This window comes from Aulonocara stuartgranti (genome assembly GCF_965226115.1).
Source record: "Aulonocara stuartgranti genome assembly, chromosome: 16".
Lineage (NCBI taxonomy): Eukaryota > Metazoa > Chordata > Actinopteri > Cichliformes > Cichlidae > Aulonocara > Aulonocara stuartgranti.
Window position 1 is genome coordinate 30,541,894 of NC_138952.1, and position 25,422 is coordinate 30,567,315.

At 42.9% G+C, this 25,422-nt stretch overlaps 1 protein-coding gene across 3 annotated transcripts in view; it reads right to left on the reverse strand.

The window, feature by feature from the left end:
* Nucleotides 1–1,223: 1,223 nt before the first annotated feature.
* The window catches only part of gdap2 (ganglioside induced differentiation associated protein 2), a 33,022-nt gene continuing 8,823 nt past the window's right edge, over nt 1,224–25,422 (reverse strand). For all 3 annotated transcript variants that reach the window (XM_082507326.1, XM_082507328.1, XM_082507327.1), the window contains exons 8-14: nt 23,980–24,130; nt 23,435–23,511; nt 22,497–22,573; nt 22,010–22,149; nt 17,957–18,011; nt 15,609–15,752; nt 1,224–3,599 (exon numbers count right to left, since the gene is read on the reverse strand). In XM_082507326.1, the coding sequence (XP_082363452.1) occupies nt 3,558–3,599; nt 15,609–15,752; nt 17,957–18,011; nt 22,010–22,149; nt 22,497–22,573; nt 23,435–23,511; nt 23,980–24,130 (686 nt within the window). In that variant the 3' untranslated portion in view covers nt 1,224–3,557. The remainder of the gene's footprint in view (nt 3,600–15,608; nt 15,753–17,956; nt 18,012–22,009; nt 22,150–22,496; nt 22,574–23,434; nt 23,512–23,979; nt 24,131–25,422) is intronic.

The window sequence follows — 25,422 nt, forward strand, 5'->3', positions numbered from 1 at the left end:
GCTCCTTCCCCACCAGAGAGGTGACATTCCATGTCCCTATTGCCAGTCTTGGCAGCCGGGGGTCGGTCCGCCAGGGCCTCCGCTCCTGGCCGCCACCCGGCTCACAATGCACCCGACCCCTATGGCGCCTCCTGCGGGTGGTGGGCCTGCGGGAGGATGGGCCCATGTCTCCTCTTCGGGCTGTGCCCGGCCGGGCCCCATGGACTAAGGCCCGGCCACCAGACGCTCGCCCTCGGGCACCCTCCCCGGGCCTGGCTCCAGGGCGGGGCCCCGGTAACCCTATCCCGGGCAGGGTAAACTGTTCCCTCGATATTCTTTTCATGGGGGTCTTCTGAATCGCTCTTTGTCTGGTCCCTCACCCAGGACCAGTTTGCCATGGGAGACCCTACCAGGGGGCAAAAGCCCCCAGACAACATAGCCCCTGGGATCCCTGGGACACACAAACCCCTCCACCACGATAAGGTAGCGATTCAAGGAGGAGCAGTTCAATTCAACTTAATTTAAATAGCGTCAAATTAAAACAGCTGCATCAAAGTGCTTTATATTGTAAGGTTAAGACCCGACAATAATACAGAGAAACCTGAGAAAACCCCAACAATCACACGACCCCGTTTAAACAACAGTGGAAGGAAAAACTGTGGCAGAGCCACAAAAAGAATGAATTATCTTACTTTTATTTAGTGTCACGTTCTGCTTTATGTTAAACACAAGCACGAAGAATTTTCAATTTTGTAAAATGTATAAAAATAAATGTATCACAGTGTTGTAACATTAATACTTACTGTATGGACTTTTTCAGGCTGAAAGGTAAGAAGTTAAAAAGCCGTCCTTCGTTCAGCCGTACCTCACTGTTTAGTCAAGCCAAACCACATGTGTTGGAATGTGGGTTTAAACTGCTTGAACTCAAAGCAACATGGAGTTCTCCGAAATGCTAAGAGTTGCATAAATACCCTTCATGTAAACCGTGTGAGGAATTTTCATTTCACAGAACTAAGTTGCTGCAGAGCACACATCACAAGCTTAGCACCAAATCTCTCCTCATCCATTAGCTGCGAGGTAAATGGAATATTATGATGCACCTGAATAATAATAATGATGATTGTAAGAATTCAGAGTTGCGTTAGAAATTAAACTTTACACTTTTTTCCCAAATTGGAGCAAAACCTTGAGGCGCTATTAAGAAAACTGAGACTAAGCAGAAAAGTCACTTTGAAAACATAACAAACGTTTCTACAGCACCAAAATCAATCTTTATTCTTCATCAGGTATTAAATACTTTCCACAATACAACCAGCTCTTTTCTAAAAGGATAGTCTAAGCCCGTTATTATCAAGAAAAAAAACTTCTTGTGATCAAAGTGTTTAAAAAAAAAAAAAAGAACAGGAAATTTAAACATGAATGACATCATTTCCTGTAAAGCTCAGAGGATGTCAAACAGCAGGCCCTCCACATATCACTTTAAAATGATAAAAAACTCCCCCAAACAGGACACATCTACACACAGATATTTTGGCTCATTGATGCACATTCTGATATAATCACAGTTCTAACAGCAAGTCTGTGCTGACCGATTCAGCTGAAGGTAAAACAGTGACAGCACATTTCATTTTGTCAAAGGAGGGAACACTAACCTCATTTCACTGGATGGAACTCAAAGCACTGAGGAAAACAACAAAAGACATTAAATAGCTCAATCTGACTGCGCATGCTTTCCTCACGAGGGCATTTATTATTGATTTTAGAAGGAGCCCTACAAACACAGTAAACAGAAGCTCCTGGAGTAAGTGACACGAGATATATACCCCCCACCAGTGTGCACATCACATTATCTGAAACCTCAAAAGTTAGAAGCTGAACTCTGTGTGCTAGTGTTAAATAACATCCCCGCTTTCATTTCAAGGTTAAAGAGTTTCCATGCAGCCAACACAGTTCAAATGCAATCATGCAGAGTTCCTGATGTTTGGCCTGGATGAACGCAGAACTACACACAGGTGAACCCCCCGATTTATGGTGATAGTGTCAGTGTTGGGCTACCACACATGCGGGGGTCCTGCTACATCATGACTGATCGAAGGTTCAGACAATCAGAAATGCTTTCAGAGTTTACTTCACTCCATTTGACCTGGACACCCACACATGTGGCAGTCCAAGATAAATCAAACTACAGACGACAACGTAAAGTGAAGCGAGCTGTGCAAACAAAGGAGTTAGTGACTGAGTAACAGAGCGATTTGACACAAAAGCACAAAAAATAGTTAATCACTTTCCTTCACGGCGCTTGTGAGAGTGAGGACTCCTCATGACTTGACTTGTGTAATTTAGGTTCACTTGTACATCATGTTTCCACTGTTGTGGGTTACAGAGGCACTGCCTTATTAGAACTGTATCACTGTTTAGTGGCCAATTTCTTTTAATGATTCCAGTTACTGCTTCAAGAAACAGTTACAAATGTTCCATCTCCAGAAACAGGAAAATTAACGTGTTTTATAGTATTTAAGTTAGAACTGTCAAAGATCGGAAGCAGTTAATGTTAGGCATATGTTGTTAAATGTGTGAGGTTAAATATGCGTTTCAGTGACACGGTGCTAACAAGTTTGGTAGAGGCACACATGCCCTGCTTCCTTTCAGGCCCACCATAAAGCTACTGGAAAACAAACAGGGCTTTTTACATTGTTAATGCTAAGCAGAAGTACTTCAGCACTGCCTCTAGTAACAGATCTACATATCTGGGAAATGGTGACGATAAGAGGCATCTCCCTGTAATATTTGTGAATTTAACTTAATGTATGATGCTACAGCTGAAGTGACTCTGACACCTTAAGCTGAGCCTTTCTGCTTCCTCTTTCAGTCTCTGTGCCAAGCTAAGCTAACTTCACATGTTCACACAATATGAAGATGACCTTGTGATGTAAATTGAATGTTAGCCAGCTGACGTGTGCTTTTAATCAAAGAAAATCTCCCCGGCATTAATGTTTGTCTGGAATTTTCCGGTTTGGACTGCTGGCGCTCACGGTCTCATATTACGCTGAAACAGGTGGAGAAAAACTTCCGGCTGAGCAAAACCCAATGTTTGTCTTTACTGCAGACTTTCTGCTGCTCCGTGTGGTGTAGAAATCCAAACAGGCACTCCCCGTATCACTCCAGCATTTGAAAAGCCATCTTCTGAGACATGGGCGAGGATGTCTGATACGACCACATCACAGGGAAGCCTTTGAGTTAAGTGCCAGCTATGATGTGATACTTCATATTTTGGGCAGTATGACAAAACTGCTGAGTAAGTCTCTCAGTATAAGGCATAATCCAGGAGCCATGCCAGATCCAAAAATAGTCTGTGGTGAGTAACAATGATTGCTCACCAGACCGCGCCGTGCTATATGTGCACTGCGACTCTTAATTTGGTCTTTTTTGGCAGGAACAGAACAAAAGAAGAGTTTCCTCAACTGAGGTTCAAAGCCTTAAAGAGGAGGTTGGAGGTCAGACCACACAGAAAACTTCATGTCCAGAAAAGACATCCACCACTTCGCCACTTGGGACAGAAAGATTCGATTGGACTCGTGTCACAGACCGGAAGCCTCTGAATGATGGTAGGGTCCGTTCACCTGTTATAGATGAGAATAAAACAAACACCTGGGTTAGCACAGATCGCTTGAGCCAAAGCTGGTAACACTAAAGTGATTATTGCCAACACAAAGAGAATTTGACTTATACTACGGTGGCCCTGAGACGTCAAATGCACTGCAACAAAGAAATAAACAAAGCCTTACAAAACACAACAGAAGTGTTTTGGGGAGACAATAATGTGATGGAGCAGCTGCAGAAAGGACATGCTAACAGGAAGTAAATTATTCATGAATCACAACCCACCCTCGCTTTCATTCAGGTCTATTGTGCTGTTTTCTTGATATAGCAAAGTGTCAGGAAGCTGTATTCCTTGTACCAGGAGGGGCAGGCTGTCCTGTTAGCTGCTGTACGTGTTTTAATAATGCAGAAAAAAATTTGTGGGCAGTAATCTGACTACACCTGTCAGAGCCTTTCACAACTTCAAAGTGTTCTACTGTCAGAAGAGACGGCAGCAGTGTTGGGTGTGGCATGACTGCTTTGTTCTGCTGGTCGAATAATTACACTGATAAGCTAAAGATTATGTCAACACGCTAACATTAAGAAAGATTCAAGTTTTAGTTAAGCAAAAGATCTTCTTACTGAATAAACAAGCACAAAAACATGAGTGTGAATCAAGGTGTGAGTGTGCAGCCGAGTTAAGTAAAGGATACTGGTTTTTCAGAATGTGTCTGCTTTGAAATTTTATATTCGGGCTCCATGTATGACAGTGAAATAGCTGATTGGCTACTGTTTTTAAGTTTTCTATTTTTTTACATTTATGTGTTATTATTAAATGCTGAGCTTGTAAACTTTTCACAAAAACTTTAATTAGAAACATCACATAAAAAGGACAGCACGGTTATTGAACGTTAATGATGATTTAAAAAAATAATACATTTATTCAGAGTCTAGAATGTCAGACCAAGATGTTGTGTCTACGTGGGGTGTTGTAACAGGGAGAAACATCTGTTTCATCAATTGACCAGAATATTACGCCATGTAGACGTGTTGGTTCATCCCTCGGCTACATGTCGACAGCATATTGAGAAAGAAAATTAAAAGTGGTTTTGAGGCACATTTTGATCCACTTAAAAAAAACAAAAACAAAAAAAACATGCAGCTTTAGATTTAGGTAGCTCAAGTCCAAGCTCAGAGTAGAGGTCAGCAGATATTCATGTGCAAAAGAAGGTTTTCACAGGACCATGTAGTTCTGTGAAAAACCTTTACTGCTTCCATATGAATTTAGAGGGTAAGCAGCAGCCAGATGGTGCTAATCAGACGCTTGTGATGAGTTGATTTGCAGTAACTGTGAGCACTTTATAAATGAAGACATTCTGGCAGTTTGCTGTTCCGGTGCGTTCAGTTGTGCATCTCAGGAATGAACATCGCAGCATTCGGTCTAAAGTCAAACTGTGCAATGCTCAGAGAAATAACAAAGAGAGCTGCATCTCAGACTCTATAATGTAAAAGTTGGTGATGACGGTACAGTTAGAAAAAGACTAAAAACTACTATAGCTTGTTTGGGGAGATGCTGGGCGACAGCCTCTTCTCTGTAAAAAGACCACGGCAGCACAGCTTAGATTTGCAAAGCTGCATGTAAACAGAGCAAAACACCTGTAGAACAGATGAGACTCAAGTGGAGATGTTTGGCCATAATGGACAGCGAAACATTTGACGAAAACCAAAACCTCTCATACCAACTGTCAAGGATGGTTGTAGACAGGTATCGATTTGGATGATGATTCGGCCCTCAGGACCTGAGCACCTTACAGTCACTGAGTGGATGATGGACTCCTCTGTATATAGAAATATGATAGAGGCCATCTGTCTGACAGCTACAGCGTGGCTGAAAATGGATCATACAACAGGACAATGATCCCAAGTAGAGATGGCACGATACCACTTTTTTATGTCCGATACCGATACCGATATCATAAATTTGGATATCTGCCGATACCGATATGAATCCGATATAGTGTTTTTTAATCAACAAAACTGTTTTTTTTTAAATATCTTGCTGAATTTTGTATAAGTTCATACTCAAGTTTAAAACAACAACTACACTAAAGCTATTCTGTTATACCTGTATGCAAAAAAAAATGTTTCATAGTTCAGCAATACTGATCAATCTAATAAACTTAAACCTACACCATCCTCCCTATTCTGGTATTTTAAAGAGTACTTAGCGTAAATATTAAGCAACCTAACTAATAGGGTTCCAACTCCCAGCAACAACAAAAATAAATAAATAAAAAATAGGGAACCACCCCTCACGCTCCACCTCATGATGCTTAATCGACGTAATCAACCTTAATTTGATGCAGTGTGAAAAAAATGCACAGAAATCAATTATTTTTCAAGAAATATTAAATAGATTCAACATCTTTCTTCAGCAAAATTGCAGACTGCACAGATGGTACCTTCCCAAAGGAAAAAGTACTATAGCTTACTAGGGTATTGTCAAGGTCTGCGGAGGCAGACCGTGCGGAAAGGTGTGTGGTGGACCCAGGTGCAAACACAAACGAGGATGCAGGAGTGGATTCCAACCAAAACGAGCCTTTTATTATGGCTGAAAAACTCATGGAAAAGAACAACAAAGTAACTGAGGGAAAACCTGAACATAGACTGGGAAACTATGACTCTAATGAGATTTAGACTGCAAAATACAAACTATGGCTGGGATACTATGACAAGGGGTAGGGGAGATAACACAGACGACGCGAGACAGACTGTATGAAACACAGAGACTAAATACACATGAGGGATGATTAGGGGAAGTGGCCACACATGGGAACACAGCTGACACACATGAACTTAACGACAGGACAGAAGGAGTGAAACTGAATACACTGACCGTGAATACAGACTTTCAAAGTAAAACAGGAAACATGGAGATTAGACAAGACACATGAACCGGGGAGACGTAGTACAGGGGAGATGACATAACCACACGAAGGGCAAGGGAGACTTAATACACGGGTAGTATGTACAAATGGCTGGACTGCCTTAGTGACCCTAAACAAAGAATAAACATCAAAATAGGCTAAAACACAAAACACTGGGTCGCACGACCCAGGACCATGACAATACCCCCCCCTCAAGGGCTGGCTCCCGACAGCCCAAAACCGAGAAACCAAACAAAAACAGAAAAACCCCACCCAGGGCGGGAGGCGGGGGACCAGGACGGAGGGACCAGAACAGGAAACAAAACGAACAACAGAACACACAGGAGCACAAGACCAAAGTCAAAACAAAGTTCAGGGGGCCGACCCAGAGCCCACAGGCACAAGAGTACACGGGTCACATGGTCGGGGGGCCGACCAGGCGGGCGGCACAGGTGACAGAGCCGGTCCGGAGGCCGGCCGCGCAGAAGGCAGCGGCGGCGACGAAGGCGACGGAGCAGTTCAGGAGGCCGGCCGCGCGGAAGGCAGCGGCGGCGACGAAGGCGACGACGGAGCAGTTCAGGGGGCTGACCGCGCGGAAGGCAGCGGCGGCAACGAAGGAGACGGAGCAGTTCAGGGGGCCGGCCGCGCGGAAGGCAGCGGCGGCTCCCAAGTGTCAGGCGTACCGGCCGAGGCTTGGAGGGCACAGGACCAGGCGACGCTGAAGCGGAGGCTGGCCCAGGCGACGCTGAAGCACCGGCTGGCCCAGGCGACGCTGAAGCACCGGCTGGACCAGGCGACGCTGAAGCACCGGCTGGACCAGGCGACGCTGAAGCACCGGCTGGACCAGGCGTAGCAGAAGCACCGGCGGAGGCTGGACCAGGCGTAGCAGAAGCACAGGCGGAGGCTGGACCAGGCGAGGACGAAGACTCGGATGAAGCAGGACCAGGCGACGACGAGGTGGCCGCAGGTGGCGGCTGGACAGGTTCCTCGGGCCCTCCAGCTGACGAGGCATGAGGCTGAACGGGCCCCTCGGACCCTCCAGCGGAGACAGGAGGCTGAACGGGCCCCTCGGACCCTCCAGCTGACGAGGCATGAGGCTGAACGGGCCCCTCGGACCCTCCAGCGGAGACAGGAGGCTGAACGGGCCCCTCGGGCCCTCCAGCGGAGACAGGAGGCTGAACGGGCCCCTCGGACCCCCCAGCGGAGACGGGTGGCTGGACGGGCCCCTCGGACCCTCCAGCGGAGACGGGTGGCTGGACGGGCCCCTCGGACCCTCCAGCTAACGTGACGTGAAGCGATGGTGTCGCCGCAGGGTGCCGGATAGGCACACCCGGGAGTCCAACAGCAGATGCAGGACAAACGGTTATGTAGGCCCCTGGCTGGACTAGGAGCTGAGGAAACACAGGCTGCTGAGGCACAAACCCAGAGAGAGAGAAAACAGGTAGAAAACAGTCTATAGGGCTTAACATCTTGGCATGAAAAACCGTGAAGTGAACAGTGGTAGGGACCACCAGTTCAGAGCCAGCAATCATTAGGTTCCCAGAGTCTGCATCAGTCCAAGGTGGCTCGCAGGTTACTGGCCCAGTCTCAGTAATCCTAGGAGAGGCCAACATAAGCTGGTTGGACTTAACCGATGGTAGTGTGCGGCTCAGAGGAGCTGGTTCAACCATACGGAAAACAAGAATTGCCACTCGATCCACAAAAACAAGGCTTAGATCATCAGGAGCTAACTCCTGAAAAAACAGTAAACACACAGGTATGGACCTAACCAATGTCACCGTGGTAGCATGACTGTGGTGTGTTGGATGGATGTGTTTGTTGGAACCTGCACCCGCAGTGATCTGTGGCGTCAGAGTGATGACTATATTGAGTGGAGAGACAGATACAGGCAAAACGGTACGTAAACCATTAACTGAAGCAGGTGACACTTCAGGCTGAGAGTGAGTGGTTACAACATTGTTCGAGGCTAAAATCTTATCCAGTGATGAGTTCACAGAGACAGGAGAAAACGGTGTCACATTAACCCTGATCTCAGCCTCCATCTCCTGAGTGGAGGTACTGGTGCTGGAGCAAAACAGTTCAGAATCACCCTGTGTATGACCTTCAGGAAGACAGAATTCATATTGTGACGTTACACAGTCCAGGTTACCATGATCAGCATTTATGTTTTCATCTTGACAGGTTAGAGTTCATGATCGGCGTTCACCGTTTTCAGTTCATTAAACACAAGAGTAGCAGGGAAAACAGGATCACTAGTCATGTTACACTTTAATCCATGATTTGCCAACTCTGCAATATCCTTGATTACTGTGGCTTCAGAGGGCCCCGGAGTTGAGAAAACACAGTTCTTGAGGTCAGGCTCAGAAACAGATAGCTCAGACTTGGATGGAACCTCAGACATGGTAAAAGACACAAAAGGAAACACCTTCACCCCACTACTCACACTATTACCCTGAGAATCAGTGGAAGTCTCTTTCAGTCTATGTGTAGATTTTGTGGTCCCTGCAGGATTGAGTGAAGCAGTCATGATCGGCTGAGAAGGACTGTCCCTAGCCTGTGGCTTGGTGAATAGCTCATTGCCAGCCATATCACCGGCTAAGTCTGTAGTTACTTCACATGCCGCCCGCTCAGAGGAAACTTGGCTTGACAGAACAGGTTCACTCACCTCCGAGCATCGGGTGATGCGGTGACGATGCGAACGCCGTTTTTTCTTGGCCGTGGGCCCCGTTAACATGGAAAGTGGAGCCTCCTGCGGTGACGCAGAGGCTGAGGAGGCGAGTGTTGGCGGAGCGTCAGGCGGGAGCTCCTGGCAACTCCGGGGGCCCCCAAAGGCCAGGCGTGTCCCGCGGAAAATCTCACCGTAGTGAGGAGCGAGCCCTGGCTTCCCCCGTTGCTCCTCCTCCAGTTGCGCGCATGCGGCGCTCTGCCGCTCCTCGAGGTCGAAATCCATTACCTCCACAGCCTCCTCGTGTCGTTCAGTGGAGGGCGAGACATGCCGTAGCGATGAGCGACGGCGACGTGAACGCCGCTTCCGTCTTGAAGTGGACGCGGATGGAACTTGGTTTTCTGTGGTGACTGGCTCCTCGTCCTCCGACCACATCCGCGCCAGAAAGGAAGCGGGAGAAGAGTAGTCCGATCGAGGCAGCGAGGACGGGCGGCCGGTCCGAGGCGGGGCGGCTGGCGGAAGCTCCTCCTCGGAGATAAGCCAGGGCTTCCAGCGTAGCTCATCCTCCCGATACGCTCGCAACACCTGCTGCCGCTCCTCCTCACCGAAGTCAACAGCCTCGGGCATCTCCGTGCAGGCAGGCGGTGGCGAAGATGCGGAAGCTGATGAAGTGTGAGCCAATGGTGTGTCCGTGGTGAGCCTCACCGTTCCGACTCTGACCGCCACTGGCTCATGAGGCGGCGGGGCAACGGCGCGATGGCACGGCTCTGGTGAAGGTGCACGCCCACCGGGCCGCTGCTGCTGCGGACGGAGTCGGAGAGCGGAGACGAGAAGGTCGCTGACGAGGGGGTGCAGCGTCTCCCATAACCAGGGGAACACAGACACGCACACCCCTACCTGGCGGGCGAACTCCTCCCGTTCCTCCTCACTGGAACAGTGCAGCCACTTGTCGCATAGCGACTCCACTGTCCGGACAATCTCCAGTCTTTGTGTCACTGGGTCCGGCATGGTCGCGTCGTACTGTCAAGGTCTGCGGAGGCAGACCGTGCGGAAAGGTGTGTGGTGGACCCAGGTGCGAACACAAACGAGGCTGCAGGAGTGGATTCCAACCAAAACGAGCCTTTTATTATGGCTGAAAAACTCATGGAAAAGAACAACAAAGTAACTGAGGGAAAACCTGAACATAGACTGGGAAACTATGACTCTAATGAGATTTAGACTGCAAAATACAAACTATGGCTGGGATACTATGACAAGGGGTAGGGGAGATAACACAGACGACGCGAGACAGACTGTATGAAACACAGAGACTAAATACACATGAGGGATGATTAGGGGAAGTGGCCACACATGGGAACACAGCTGACACACATGAACTTAACGACAGGACAGAAGGAGTGAAACTGAATACACTGACCGTGAATACAGACTTTCAAAGTAAAACAGGAAACATGGAGATTAGACAAGACACATGAACCGGGGAGACGTAGTACAGGGGAGATGACATAACCACACGAAGGGCAAGGGAGACTTAATACACGGGTAGTATGTACAAATGGCTGGACTGCCTTAGTGACCCTAAACAAAGAATAAACATCAAAATAGGCTAAAACACAAAACACTGGGTCGCACGACCCAGGACCATGACAGGTATATATATTACCGTAGACTTAATAGTTACTATATACAGTAATGGACTTCTATTCCTTTTACATCAAATTAAAACTTTGGGTGTAAGATTCGGATAATTATTTATTAAAAGCTAGACATTTTAAATGAGAATAAAGAAAAGTATGTCTTTGTGCCCCTTTTCCCTGTTCATGCCCTATCGGCCCCCCTGGCTAAACTTTGCTAGATCCGCCCCTGCACAGTTACAGCCGTCAGCTACGTAGAAAAAGATCCTTGAGTAGAAAGTAATATTAAATACATTCTAACAACAGCTTATCAAGCTTAAACGTGCTGCTGTTGTTCAGCCGCTGGTTTCCTCTTTCTGGTGCAAAGTGGGCCAAAAGCAAACAAGAGAGACGGACTCGCGACAGAAAAGCCGATCAGCTGATCGTTAAGCAGTTTCATGATTGAAGTAGCAGCCGGAGAGCGAGAGGCAGTCGCTCCATATATCGCTTGTTAAGCTTAACGCAGGAATGCTTTACAAACATTCAGAGATGGACTTACACGCTTGCTTTACTTCTCTCGGGGATAACTTTGTCGGAGATGAAATGTCGGGTTGCTAGCGAAGCTCCACATGCTATCCAGACCACCGACAGGTCCCGCATGCCACAGCCGCTCTATCACGTGATGCATACTGCTCCGAGTGCTAACGTTCTGAGGTGAGTTACGGCGTGTTGCAAGTTTTGTGAGGTGCTTTCGTGATATTTAATGGATCGGATTACATTTTTTATTTTTCTCCGATATCCGATCCAGTAATTTAGGTCAGTATCGGACCGATACCGATACGTAATATCGGATCGGTCCATCTCTAATCCCAAGCATATAAAACGAGCACATATCCACATGAGCCATTTTTACCAAAGTAGCTGTCTAAGAACTAACAGCACCTCATGACAACAAGAGCCAGAAAACAAATAAAGGCATAAAAAGGCCAAAAATTAATGAAGTTAGATTATGTTTACTCAGAAGGATTTTAGCTGTAGACCAGTGGGGGAAAGACCCCCACCCCACAAATTTCCACACAGATTGTCAAAAAAAGTAATAAAAAATTTTTGAGAGAGAAAAAAAAAACAAAACTCCTTTTGGATGTGAAAATACGCCATTTAAACTTGTAATCAAACAAGTTCTGTGCAAGAAGAATATTTACATAATTACATTTACACAACAGCTCATCTGTTGTAGGCAGTGTGCCTTGAAAAGGCTTATTAGAGCATTAAAAAGAAATAATAGATTCCACTTTAGTCAAACTCTGACAAGCAAAGCTAAAATAAATGTGGCCAAATGTGAGAAATGTGAAAACAGCCAACAGTACTAAAGACAAGTCGATCCGAGGCCATTTTGAGAGCCAATGGTGAAATGCCAGCAGGTGTTGTGAAATGAAATAAGTCTACCAACAAAGAATGAGGCAAGTTTCACTTTTTTGTTTTCTAATAAAGGAAAATGGACGGCTGGTGAGTGGTTACATGAGCGATACCATCTCAATTTCCCTTTTGAGAAAATCTACAATTATCTAAGCTCAGTGGTAACTGTAGCCAACTTTCTTTCACACGTCATATCATCCTTACCATTCTGGTGTAGGCTCTGGAACACGGCGCACTTTAACCCCCATTAGAAGCTTCAAACCTGCAATACGGGGTTTATTTGACTGCTACGAAAAAAAACTGTGGCATCATCTTATGAGTTTAAGGACACAACCTCTGTAGTTAGTAACAGCGCAAATAGAGTCTTAGTGAAAGCCCTGGTTCCTACTTTTAGGTATAAACGAATGCCAATTCTGTTCTGAGTCTGCTGTGAGAGTTAACGACTGATCAAACTGGCCGAGGATTCCAAAGAGATTCCGTTTAAGAATTTACCTCCTGGTTAGGTTCAATTTCAGCAAACAAACAGAGCAATTACTTCCTGGACTCCATCAGCACTGTAATTAAGCTCAGCAGGACAAGTGTTTCTGGGTAGGTGTCAATATAAACAATGTTGCCCAGGTTGTTGGCTGTGCTGAAAGTGGAAAATACATTGTTGTTCCAAAAAATTGATTCTGTGTCTTGATGCATCAGGACACTGTTGGAGTTACATTCCCTGCAAAATGCTGAATCTGAAACGATGATACTTTATTGTACAGGTAACCTCATGTACAAGTGCATTTTCTCATCTACCAGTAATTATTACAGCTCCGTGACCTCGTGTCTTTATTCATAACTACCCCGAGTAACAAAATATGAAAACAAGCTTGTTACTGCTGCAATCCAACATCAATAAGTGGATATCCACAGTGGTTTACAAACATATCAGCTATTCAAAAAAAACAAAGAAAAAGTGAATTATTCTAAAGAAACGGAGGATGCAAGAAAGTTTTTTTAAGTTCGAACTGCATCAAACTAACAAACTAGACGTTGTTTTTGATTCTAACTATGCTTCCTCAGGGTTTGACATTTCCTCAGTACTCAAAATAGGGGCAACGCTGACGTTCTACTCTGAAAGTCTGTTTTAGCTGATGCCACTAAAGAACATCCAAATGTTTACGTCGTTTCATGGCAACTCAGTGAATGCCAAAAGGAAACACGCTTAAACATGTGCCATCAATCTGTCATGTTTCCCCATATTTTAGCTCCGAGTATAAACAGACACCCACAGTTAATAATAAAAATATTATTAATAACACTTTTTATTTATTACAAGGTAAACAAATAAAAAAACAACTATAAAAGCTAATCAAGGTAAACATCGACAAGACCAAGTCAAAATGAAGGGTATGCAGTTCTGAATAGATGGGTTTTAAAACGCGATTTGAAAGTAGAGAGAGAGATTGTAGTCCCGAAGCAGGATCTGAAATTGACACGTAGGTGAACTGGAAGCCAGTGGAGTTAATAACAGGTGATATACGTTCATTAGATCCAATTCTGGATACAATACAAGCAGCTGGATTTTGAGCTAACTGCAGTTTATGAAGAGATTTATGAGGTAGACCACAGAGAACTGCAGTAATCTAAATGAGATGTGACAAGAGCACTGTATGGCAGTGCTGTTTGGAGTAAGTGAAGGACGAAGGCGGGTAACGTTACCAAGATGAAAACAAGAAGAGCGACTGATATTATTTACTGATATTACACTCTTAACCTGAGGGGAAGGTGTGATGGCAGAGTTATCAGTGGATAATCAAAAACTCCTCACCTGCTTTTCTTCAAACATGCCAGTAAAAAAAATACATCAGCTAACTTTTCTTAAAACGATAAAAATCTTGATTAATCAAAGTTATTGATAATTATTTTGTCCATTTAGTAATCACAAAGCATCCTGGGCATTTTAATTGAGGTTATAGTCAACGGTTTAACAGGTGAAATTAAACCTGGAGATGAAAATAAAAGACAAAGAACAACAGAAATCATTTCCACCGTCTCTGGTTTACATCAGGAAGAGGAGAATTGAAAAGGGAAAGTCTAGAGATTTGTCTTGTCTGTTGATCCCTCAAATACAACTGATGAAAAAAGAACGTGAATAGAAACACACAAAGGTTTGTGTGATTTCAGGTTTATTCGAGACATCAACAGGAACATAGCCTACCTAAATATTTCTACTAAAACACCATCAGCCAGAGAGCTGACGTGAGGCTAAACAGGGTTACGGTCCGTCCTTCGGCATCTGAAAATGCAAAACCGATGCTTACAGGGAGGTGGAGACACACAAACTCTAATTTATCAAAGGAAGTCAGTTACTGGCTCCAAACATCAGCGCTCCAAATGTAGTGACATATTTTCCAAGTTAAGATATATTAACTGGGATAATCTGCTGCAACTTCCAGATGTTTCTGACACATCAAATTATTTTGGCAGGTCGCTTGTAACTTTAAACCACATGCTTCAGCACCTGACCTATATTTTAGTCATCTAGAGAAAGTGGGACCAACTTTCTGGTGTCTACATTAGAATTTCTAGCCACTACTTCAAATGAACCCTAACTCTTACAGAGGAAGGCGGAGGGGTTACCACAGCTGCACCCAACTGACATACTTTGCCTGTCACAGTAAAGTCAGAAAGCTAAAAAAAAAAAGAAAAACTGGCCCAAATTAGATGTTTTACAAAGTACTTTAGTAATGGTCAGACTATAACCACATATGGCTAAACTATAAAATGTTAAAAAGTTTTTAAAGTGGCAAAAGCTGAACCACTTTCCAGTATTAAAACACTCTGTTCTAATATCACATTAGGTAGGCAGGTAGTAAAAATAAGAATAATTAGGGAAAATAATAACTGAATGTCACTTCTGAACCTCTGCAAATCGTTGAGCTCCTACCGCTGAGTGAATCAGCCTACAACATTATCTGATGTGCTTTCATTTCCTGTCTATTTAATGGTTGACCTTCCGTGCAGTTAGCCACAACAAGGTAGCAGGATGAAAAAACAAAACAAAAAACCTTCAGCATTACTCAGTGGCTGATTTACACCATTCATTTCTACTAGGTTAATGTAGCTCTATCCATCTGCAATAACATACTGTGTGGCAAAGGCAGAACACCTGCTGCTTTATACTTCAGATGCATTGCTGCTGGTGAAGGAGAGCTAATTAGATGAGCAATAATTGGATGGACGTCAGCTTGATTATGTTAAAATAAATAGTTCCAACCTGTGTGGGGTTTTTGGAACAAACGTTTGGGCTAGTTTTGAGAGCTTTATCAAATCCTTTATGTATTTTAGCAGTTACCTTTCCAAAATGATTCAAATCACTTTGAAAGATATCCGTGGATCATGTGCAAACAACATAGGACTGAGTTATGGATCTCTCTGTTATTGTGTTCTTACTCGTGCATCGTACTCCAAGACAAATGGAGGGATATCGAGCTGCTCAGGCTTGATGCAGGTGAAGAGCTGTTGCAGATTGTCGAGGTAGCGGACCTTTTCCTTCATGCCAGATACACTGAAAGTGGTGAAGAACCATGTTGAAACCTTGATTGAGACAAGTGAAGAAAGAGAATGGATGTGTGTAAAGAACCGTTCATCAGTTTTTAAAAACATTCAAGCTTGATTTTACATTGCCAGGACACCAGTCATGCAATAATCAAAGAATAACTGAACACAACAAAAACAGAAAACTGAGCAAGACTGAACTTTAATGAATAAAGAAAAAGCACCCACACAAACACAAGGAGAACACAGAAAGGTGCAGGCAGGGAGAACTGGCAAAAATGACATTATCTTTGAAAGCTTGAAGGGTAAAAACAAAACCTATGATTTTGTTAAACATTTTTCAAGTATTGGATCTTTGTGCAAAACCCAGTTCAAGGGTGTTCCAGTCTCCTGGAGGTGGCTCTGGCCTCCAGAGACCTGTTTGGTGGCTATGAGGAGGACATTAGATCATCAAGAAGACCTAATAAGATCACTTAACAGAGCAGTTACCTAGCACATGAAAAATACATTCAGGTCGGAAATAAACTGTTTAGAATAAAGAAGTGTTTAAAAATTCAAACCTATAAGACTGAGATGTTATTTTTTTCTATGCAAATACATATGTAACATGCATCCTGTTAATCTATCTAATAAACTGATCTGTAGGAGTCTGTAATGGAGCCACATTTTTACTATGTCAGTGACCTACATAGGTTTTACTTATCTCCGGGTCTTCAGACAGTACAAAATATGCACGTGACTCTGAGTTCAACCTCACCGTTTGCAATACACAACTGTCAGACAGACAGCACTGCTGAGCTCGGCCAGCTGTTTTAACAGCACACATTTCAACCTGGCTTACTGAAACACTTACTGAACTCAGGAATCATTATTACAAATAAGCTTTCCCTGCAATGAAAAGTCAAGATGTTTGTCATGAAGCAGGTCTACGGATTAGAGAGTAGAAAACCAGCTGTCGATTCCCATTCCTAATAACGACCTGGAGTAAAGACGGACCTTACAAACTACCTGCACGGCTGCCACCAGTCTGATTCCAGACACACATATCAGACTGTCTCTGATTTACGGCGGCAAACTCAACAAGAAACCCTCATGTAATAACATTATCACCAGATAAAAGCTGGGCGCTTCATTGAATACACGTATGACAGTAGTCCCTTTGTTCACACATGTAACACCATATAAACCCCAGCTCGAGATAAAACCATGTCATGAGCATGACAAAACTCGTAAGCCTTAAATAAGTTCGGTGTAACGCAGAAAGTTATTTTTAGTAAGCTGGTCGAGCTGTTTTTGTTTGTAATTGGCTGCTTTTCTTGCTGTTAATTTGTGGCAAATTGGATACTTTTACTTCAGTTTTTAAAAACATTCAAGCTTGATTTTACATTGCCAGGACACCAGTCATGCAATAATCAAAGAATAACTGAACACAACAAAAACAGAAAACTGAGCAAGACTGAACTTTAATGAATAAAGAAAAAGTTATCAAGAAACCAGATAAACCAGAAGTTACCTAAAGAGGAAAATATTTTCTGGATCAGTGTGGTAGGAATGTAAGGACTTAGATTAATAAGAAAAGCAAAACGCTCCTGGTTGTCTGCCTTTTACAGATGTGTGGTTCTGAGGCAGTGACCTCGAGCTTGCACTTTAGTGGTTTGCAGCTGGGATGAAAACTAGCACAAATCTCCAAATCTGAGGCCATGTTTTTTTTGACGGCAAAACGGTGGAGTCCCAACTTTGTGTCAGGATGAGTTGCTGATCCAAGTGGAGGAGTTTAAGCATCTCATGGTGTTGTTTGTGAATGAGGGGTGAGGGGAGCAGGAGACTGACAGGCAGACTGGTGCGTATGTGTCGGTGTGCTGTAGTGAAGAAAGAGCTGAGCATGAAAGCAACGCTATCAATCTACAGGTCAGTCTAGATTCTTACTATCACCTGTGGTCACGAGCTCCGGCTAGTGAACAAAAGAATGAGGCAAGCAGTGGAAATAAGTTTCCACTGAAGGGTGTAAGGCACAGCATTTTAATCTTAAATGTATAAATATGGCTTTTTAAATGTCTTGTGCTCACTCTTTTTCTTACAAAAAAAGGATAAAAACTTGATCAAAATCATCTGAAATACAATAAACAACACAGACAAGGTTTGTTTTCATACATTTATACATTATCAACTGAAATATAAATGTTTTACACAGGCCTGTATATTAAATAAGCTTTGCAGAAACTGTAAATAAAACCATCCCTTACCTTCGAGCGGAATGTTGGATGTACAAAGTAGAAAGCCATCAAATTTTTTTTATACCTGCAAGAAATAAAGCAGAACATTAGTGGAATAATACTTCTCAGCAACCCTATGACTCATTATTCTGGAAATCAAACATAAAATTAAAAAAACCTGTATTATGAAATGAAAATGATTGATGTTCTGAAAGAGGAGACACAATGTTTCTGTGGCCGTTTCCAAAGCCACACATTTACTGTCCCACAAAAACACCACTTTACAATCAGCTCCATCCTGTACATTAGCATGGACACATTTACCACATGGAAGTGCCAAATGTTTTTCCAGTGCTTGGTTATTTATTTGATTGAACAGACAGGTAATTAGACAATTAATCGACAGTGTCAGCTACAGCAGCTGTCATACTACAATGCTGCTTTACGCTGCTTTGATCAGACAACTTTAGCCATAAAACTGTGCCAAACTGTCTACAGAAGGAAGCTAATTTTAGACACTTGTCTCCATCTACTCGTATCTGAAGCTCAGTCAAAGCAGCCAAAACCACAGATGGCTCACCAGTCTGTCAGTCTCACGCAACCAACTCTCCCTGATGGAAGAGGGGCCCGAGAGGCATCTACATTTGGGAGGAACTCAATTTCAATCACCATTATTTAACTACAGACCATGCTCCAATGAAGCAACAGAGCCACATCACTGGCAAAAACATGACATGTAAACTTGAGGTTACCAAACCGGTATAAGCCTGTTATGTCTGCCATTCCTAAGTTGCTGGAGTCAACTCCCGCATCTCTGTTTTCAAGACAGAAGCAAACAAACAGACTGTGAGACTAACAAACAAATCAGGGGTATATCCCAGAGTAAGAGAGCGCCAACTAAAACTGTGGGTCAGTTACTAGTTACATGTGTTTAGAGCCAAATTCCTCGTATTTCTGATATTCACTAATTCAGATGATATTTTAAATTAATGTGCTGCATCTGGAAGTTCTTCTTGATATTGTAGGAATCAACCATCACACACAGATGTTGAGTCTTCAGGGTGAGGTTCAGATTCAGGTTCAGATTTATCCAGAGAGAACACGTTTGTCCACACAGTCCATGCACTTTAACTTTACACTCAACATTTCCACTTTACTCTTAAAATAAAACACATAAATTAAATAATAATAGTAAGCTCTTTCCCTTTAACCCCGGCCCCTTTGGATGCTGCCAAAAAGTTCTTGCATTCTGGAAAACTCTGGAAATAGTGCCGACCTGAACTTCCATCCATACTAAATTTGCTTGTGTTAAGAAAAACCAAAACATTTGTCCATCAGAGGAACACACAGGAACTTTTAGTTATCCAAATAATTCAAACGTACAAAACCGTGACTTGTGGCCTTCTGCACTGGTCCAGAGCCGGACCCAAGGATATTTAAAAATAATCACTCTCGAGTCCATCGGTCTCCTGCTAAATGCAGACAACATATACGCTTCCAAAACTGTGGATATGTTCAATCTGGCGAGAGTCTGTTGGTTAGGTAATTTGAAGCTAACATGCATCTGCAGTCAATCAATAGCCAAATAGCCAGACCAGGGTTCAATATCACGGTGCCAAACCAAAAACCCCCAAAACAAAGCAACTGCTTGAGAAATGTTCCAGAGAAAGAAAAATACTCCTAAATGAAAACAGCTAGGACAGAAACTGTAACTGTTTAGAAGTAAAGTGATCCCTGAACGTGATGTGCGTGTGTTCCTCGCCCTGCAGAAGAATGAGGACACAAAGTTCCCTGAAAAAAGGCTTTGATTGTCTCTGTGACTGACAGGCAGCACAGTTCTTGTGCTTTAAACACAGAGCTCTGCCAGACACACGCCCCTGCTAAATGACAAACTTGTTAGCAGTCATCATTTTCTACTGCAGCCAAAGTACAATATCCAAGTCAGAAAGTGTACAAGCAAACAGATAACCTCAGCGTTTTTTGTTTCACATTAAATGAGCCTTTAGTAGAGGGCAGACTGTTGTCTGGGTTTCGTTAGGTCCAGCTAAAAGTTTGCAGAGGTGGTGGAGCCTAAACATCCTTAACATTTTAAGGCTGCACTGATGAATCAGCAGAACACAAACGTTCGCCCTCGTCACTTATGACTGAATGGGGGTTTCCTGTTCCGATGAAAGGGGAAGCTGAATGAAGGCGTCTTCATTCGCATTTAAAGACTCTGTGAAAGCAAGGTTTGCTTTTTTTTAAATTCCCTTTTCCTGCCTCACTGAAATATATCGCGTAACCTGCATCTGACACCCTTAGGGTAAATTTATCACACAACATAAAGGATAAACATCAGGAATGTGCTACAGTTTCAGTTTTCTTTATGAAGGTTAAGAAAGGTGTTGTGAAACCGACAGAATAGACAGTAAGAAAGCAATGAAACCTGAGAAAGACAAGCGTGGAAAGGTACGTCTTGACTGCATGGAGTTTCCCACTGACACAGGAAGCAAGTTTGGTTTCTAGTAACCAAAACTAAAAAGAGATGACAACTATAAACGCTTCTCCTACCCACCGAGTACCTGAGTTTCTCTAGGTTTTTCCTTTGGTGGCTTCCAGTTAACAAAATTTCAACCCCTTCTTTTTTTCCCAGTTACGTTTAGATATTGTGTGGGTTTCATGTGTGTGTTGATGTTTATGGACACTAGAAATTTGTTTAATCTAGTTTCAAGTGCTAGTTTTAAATCAGTAGTAGTAGGATGATTAAGACGTACACTTAAACCTAACTCTAATAATATCTACTGTATGACCACTCATGTCTGTCTTTATTAATTTTGGACACATAACATTCACAAACAGGGGAGTCTGCGTGGATAGAGGAGTCACTTCAGAACAGTGAAGCTGTAGGTCTACTCTGATCTCTGAATAGAAGTCTAGATCTTTCTGGTTTCCATTTGGAAGATGTGGCTACGATTAAGCACGACGAAAATATTCATAAATGGTGAACTTTTCAGGAGATCTCAAAGAGATCAAACAGCATCTGCCTCCATGTGTATCGAGTTCCAATGTGATGGTACACAATGGACACGTCATTGCTCAACAGAATGACCGATTCAGGTCCAAATCCATTCTGCAACCTCAGTTATCACAAAGTCATGTCTGACAACAACTTTTCAGAGCGCTGTCTTTGAAAGGTTTATCCGGTCTCAGTTTAGAACTCGTTTGAACTCTTTGAGGCCAAGTCAGAGCCAAGTTGCTTGGCCTCAAGTCACCGCGAGACTTCGCGCCAACGCCAACAATGAAACAAATGTGTTTCACAGCTTGTTTGGCTTTTCCAATCATCTAAACACTGTAACCTTGGTGGTATCGTACTGTGGCACGACCAATGTTTCTCAACTTTAATGCAGCTGCAGAGGCTAAGAGCAAGAGCCAACGAACACCAAATAGGTCAAATGAAAGTCAACTCTAAATGTTTGTATGACCTAATATACAAAATGTTAAACACCTTGATTTAGTTCGAAAAGTGGACCCTTTGTCATGTTGATACAAAATGACCGTTAGATTGATTTAAAATCCAGTAAGCACTATGCTGCATGGAAGAAAATATGAAAGCGGCTACTATAATGACTCAATCATAGTATCGTCATGGCCTTTGAGAGAGAAAAGGAGTGAATGAGAGGGGAATTCCCAAAGACCGTCTTTTTTACACAACCTCTCTCTGTCTGATTCTTTTTTAAGTTTTGGTTAGTTAAGACTGGAGAAGTAGTTGGCCAACAATGTCAGCCAAATCTAATTCTACTTTAAACATATATTGTAAACCCAGATGACAACAGTTGTGGATGGAAAGCTGAAGCAGACTGTTCTTACTCAGTGACTCAATGCCAGAGGAATAAGACAAAAACTGGAACTAAGTTAATGCCTTATCTATTCAATGTTCTCTTCCACTTCATATCTGATTTAATGTTGGTTTTCCAATATACTTGACATGTTTTAATTTAAAAGATGGAAGGCAAATACTTAAAAAAATTGCAGTCATGCCTTCAGCTCAAGGTTTAGATTAGCCACAGGCTCAGTGTAATCAGGTGAGTAAAATGTCAGACTGACTTGACGTCAACGATGTCGTAGAGTTTCTTCAGGAAGTCGGTGTCCAGATGGTTATGCTCTCCGGTCAGCGTGTGAAAGTAAACCATAACATACTCCTTCACTGTGATGTGGTCCATTACATGGATGAAGTACAACAGCGCCTACAGCACACGGGCAGAGGAAACAAAGACACAGGATTACTGTGAGTATTTATTTACTTACAGTTCTGTTAAAAACCAGATCACCCACATCTGATACATTTTCTTTTATAGTTGCAGCTTTTCCTATTTAAAAACAGATATATTGCATTTTGCAACAGGTACTGAGGAGTAAAATCAAACGTGCAGTGAACAAGGTTAAAAGCAGATCAATGTGACCTGTGCTTGCTCACACGTATTGCATTATTACGAGTACACAAAAAAATAAATCTGCACCATCTGTTACGGTGAGGTCCGACATGACTAAGATCACTAAAAGTGCTTCACTTTGACATACTGGCACACGTTACCTTTTCAAGGTCAATGAGGGTCACGGGGATGTTTCGTCCAACCACGACCATCACCGTCCTGCCACATATATCCACGCCTGGACAAATACACAGTAAAGTGTAAAGACACTCAGACCCTGCAATTTTGTATTAATTTAAATATAGTATCACAGTATTGAAACAGAGCTGCAGATGTAGTAAGTGAGAAGTGTGGAGATACAGTCTGTGTTTGGCCCTCTGCCTACAGAGGTCATCTGGCCAACACTGAGTAATAGTTTTCCAGCAGTTCAGCCTCTGTGTCTGTGACTATGATCTGGACTTTTCGCTTGTAATCTGCAGTGATTTGGAAAGCTGACTTTTGGATAAAACACTCCAACTGTAATGTGCATTAGTGGCTGTATGACAGCCTTTGTTTCTTACTTGAATGCATACAGACCTTCTACTTGTGTAGCATCACTACAAAATGTAAAATGTTTCTTTTGCATATTTCCCTAAGACAGTCAACAACATAAAGAACATTTTTTTTGGAAAGACTTTTCTTGTGATACAAGTAAAATACATTAAATATATAGTTTTAAATTAAATATTCTTTAATTTAAAACTATATATTTAATGTTAAAGCTTAAATGTACCCACCTCAAAACACGGCCTGAAAGTTCAAATAGGTTCAACCTTTGCCTCACTTGACATCGGCTGAGCTAATTGGTGCTCAACCTCATCCTGGACTGTGTGCAACAACACTGCCTCCTACTGGTGATGACAGTCAATTGTGCCTTAGAGAGGATGAATTGCCTTCGCTCTTCATGCAGAGGCGAAACAGAAACTCTCAGGCGAGCACCCTTACAATACACATGTCTGAAAACTGTCTTTTGGTTCCTGGTTTTGTTTCAGATCTACATTCAGACGTTGAAAGACTCCTTCAAAGATCTAATATGCACGTCCCATGCTCAAACACCTACCAGTCTGGTACAACGCTTTCAGCGCGGCGATGTCTGACAGGTCCTCTGCTCTCGCTCGACACAGCCAGCGACCGTAGCTGCAGGATTAAAACAGAAAGAGTATCTTAAATATATGGAACAATTAGCGGTTACACACATGCTATAACTACTGCCTCTGTAAATTACTGCCAAAACATCTACTAAAAACCTATAAAAAAACCCCCAAAAAAAACTAAAAAGAACTTTAAGTGTGATCATGAAAGCAGCCAAAACGTAGCCGTTCAGAAATGTTTCAGTAAAATTTTAAGTGACAAACACTTACAGTGCAAACTGAAACAGCATTAGATAGAAATACTTCATAAATAGAGTAATTCAAATTGTACTTATTTACAGTTTAGTAACTGAAGAAAATACTGCACTTGATTTTGCACGTGAAAACTTTAATACAGGCAACGTCAATGTTAATACAAGTGGAAAACACTTGAAGTATTATGTTATTACATTTATTTAAAGAAAAACATTTGAAAGCATCATCGAGTTATCTCACAGTTTGCTTGGACTCTTACTTTCTCTGGTGTTGCTTCTGCATGGCTGCCTCAGACATCTGTCCCTGTAAAATCAGTTTCCGCTGTTTGTCTACGTCGCCCTCCATCCGGGCGAAGGCGTGAGTCCCAACCTGACCCAGATCCAACTCCAGGCTGTCCTCTTCACATTCATCTAGACAAGCCAACAGATAAGACATCGTAATGAAATGCTGAACTTGTATCCGATACTACTTACAAAAAATAATTAATCCAGTTAACTCTGGCTTTTTTAAACGATCGTTTCCCCTCAAAACACTATCTGTGTACAAGTTTTAGCAAATTATAAATGCAGCAACATTCTCATGGGTTTGCTTGTTTGTCCGTATTTATTTTATTACACAGATTCCAATTCATCTGCAAGGATGCTGTTACACGTGTGTGAAAGCGCTGCTATGAAGTCATAAACTCAGCTGACAGATTCCAGGCTCGGGTTCAAGTCTGTTTCATTCCTTGTTTCTCCAAGACCACATGCACTGCTGTATGCATGTCTGTGCATTTTATCAACATCCAAACGGACATGTGCATCTGTCAGTGTGTATACATCAGCCTGTTGTTATTGGGTTTCACTCGCAGGCAGCCTGCTTGCTTTGGATCAACACCCCAAAGCCACATGTCGATGCTTTGAAGCATCAGGCCAGCAGGCACCACACTTGAGGTCAATGGAGGCAAGAGGCTCAAAATGGAAACCACAAACACTCACTAACACATGGGCTGGTGTTACTTTCACAGGCCTCTTCACCAAAACCTAACATTTAGGGTGCAAGCAAAGGCTTAGCTGAGGTAAACTAAAGAGGTCATACAAAATCCAGTTTATGTGGAGGGTTTAAAAACTCAAAATTTCTGTTTGTCCTTTGTGTTTTTATTATTTTGCTATTTCTACAGAACTGTTGGGCCTCGATTACTTTCAATAAAGACTACTTGGTCTGCATTTAGCTAGAGGACAAATACAAATGTTGGGAGACTAGAAAAGCTTTGATGTGCTTCAAAACAGTTTCCCTATTTAGAATTCTGAAAGTTTCTCGAATCTTCCTTTGTTTGTAAGTCGTGTGCTGATCACATCAAACTCTTTCTTTTAGGAGAACACTTTTGTTCAAGGGCTTTGAGACAATCATTGTGACGAGGCATTATGTTGGTTAAAATCTGTCTGCGATACTTCTCATGTCCTGTCAGTGCTTTACTACAAATAAAACAATCATGTCCTGACACTTCAGGAGCCTGAAGGCAGATGCAGTCTGACTGACTCACAAAAACAACCTGAGCTCTAAGTTAATCATTATCCAGTGTCATCTTCACACTGTATTTAATGATTGAGCTCAGATGTTTTATGGTTCCGTTGGTGAGTGAGTGACAAACAACATGAATGGCTGACAGCCTAAAAAGCCAAACGGCTGACTGCTCGGTCAGACTATTTCAACTTGACAATTA